Source organism: Antrostomus carolinensis, unplaced genomic scaffold (assembly GCF_000700745.2).
Source record: "Antrostomus carolinensis isolate BGI_N321 unplaced genomic scaffold, ASM70074v2 scaffold41822, whole genome shotgun sequence".
Taxonomy (NCBI): Eukaryota; Metazoa; Chordata; class Aves; order Caprimulgiformes; family Caprimulgidae; genus Antrostomus; species Antrostomus carolinensis.
In genome coordinates, this window is record NW_010299584.1 from 1 (window position 1) to 468 (window position 468).

The following is a 468-nucleotide window of genomic DNA, read 5'->3' on the forward strand; positions in this document are numbered from 1 at the left end:
TGGGACTTTTGTCTGTCCTGGGCCTGCCATGTAGTTCCTGGGCTACCCCGGGCTGCTCCACTTTGACAACTGGAGCGTGTGGCCTGGGGATGTGGCTGCTCCTCGGCTTCCCCCCGCTCTGGCCGTGCTCTGGCTGTAGTACTGGGGCTCCTGGGTGACTCCTGGAGCCTCTGCCTGCTCCTGTTCCCGGCTCTTCTTCATCCTGGTGGCTGCACAGTGAGCTCAGCTCTGCTCCTTCCACAGAGTCCCCGGCAGACCATGTTCTTCTACACGCCGTCCCCTGACCAGCTGCACGGCCCCTTCGCTGTCAGGCTGGGCAAGTACAAGGCCCATTACTTCACACAAGGTTAGTGCTGCCTCCTCTCCTCTGCTCCCTGTGGGCAGCTTTCACAGAACCCCAGAATCCCAGCGTGGTGGGGTTGGAAGGGACCTCTGGAGATCATCCAGTCCAACCCCCCTGCCAAAGCA

At 61.5% G+C, this 468-nt stretch overlaps 1 protein-coding gene across 1 annotated transcript in view; it reads left to right on the forward strand.

The window, feature by feature from the left end:
- Window positions 1–243: 243 nt before the first annotated feature.
- LOC104520988 (arylsulfatase A-like) overlaps window positions 244–468 on the forward strand; it is a gene marked incomplete at its 5' end in the record, with an annotated part of 981 nt that continues 756 nt past the window's right edge. The window contains one exon of the mRNA XM_010162836.1: window positions 244–346. Coding sequence (XP_010161138.1) covers window positions 244–346 — 103 coding nt within the window. The remainder of the gene's footprint in view (window positions 347–468) is intronic.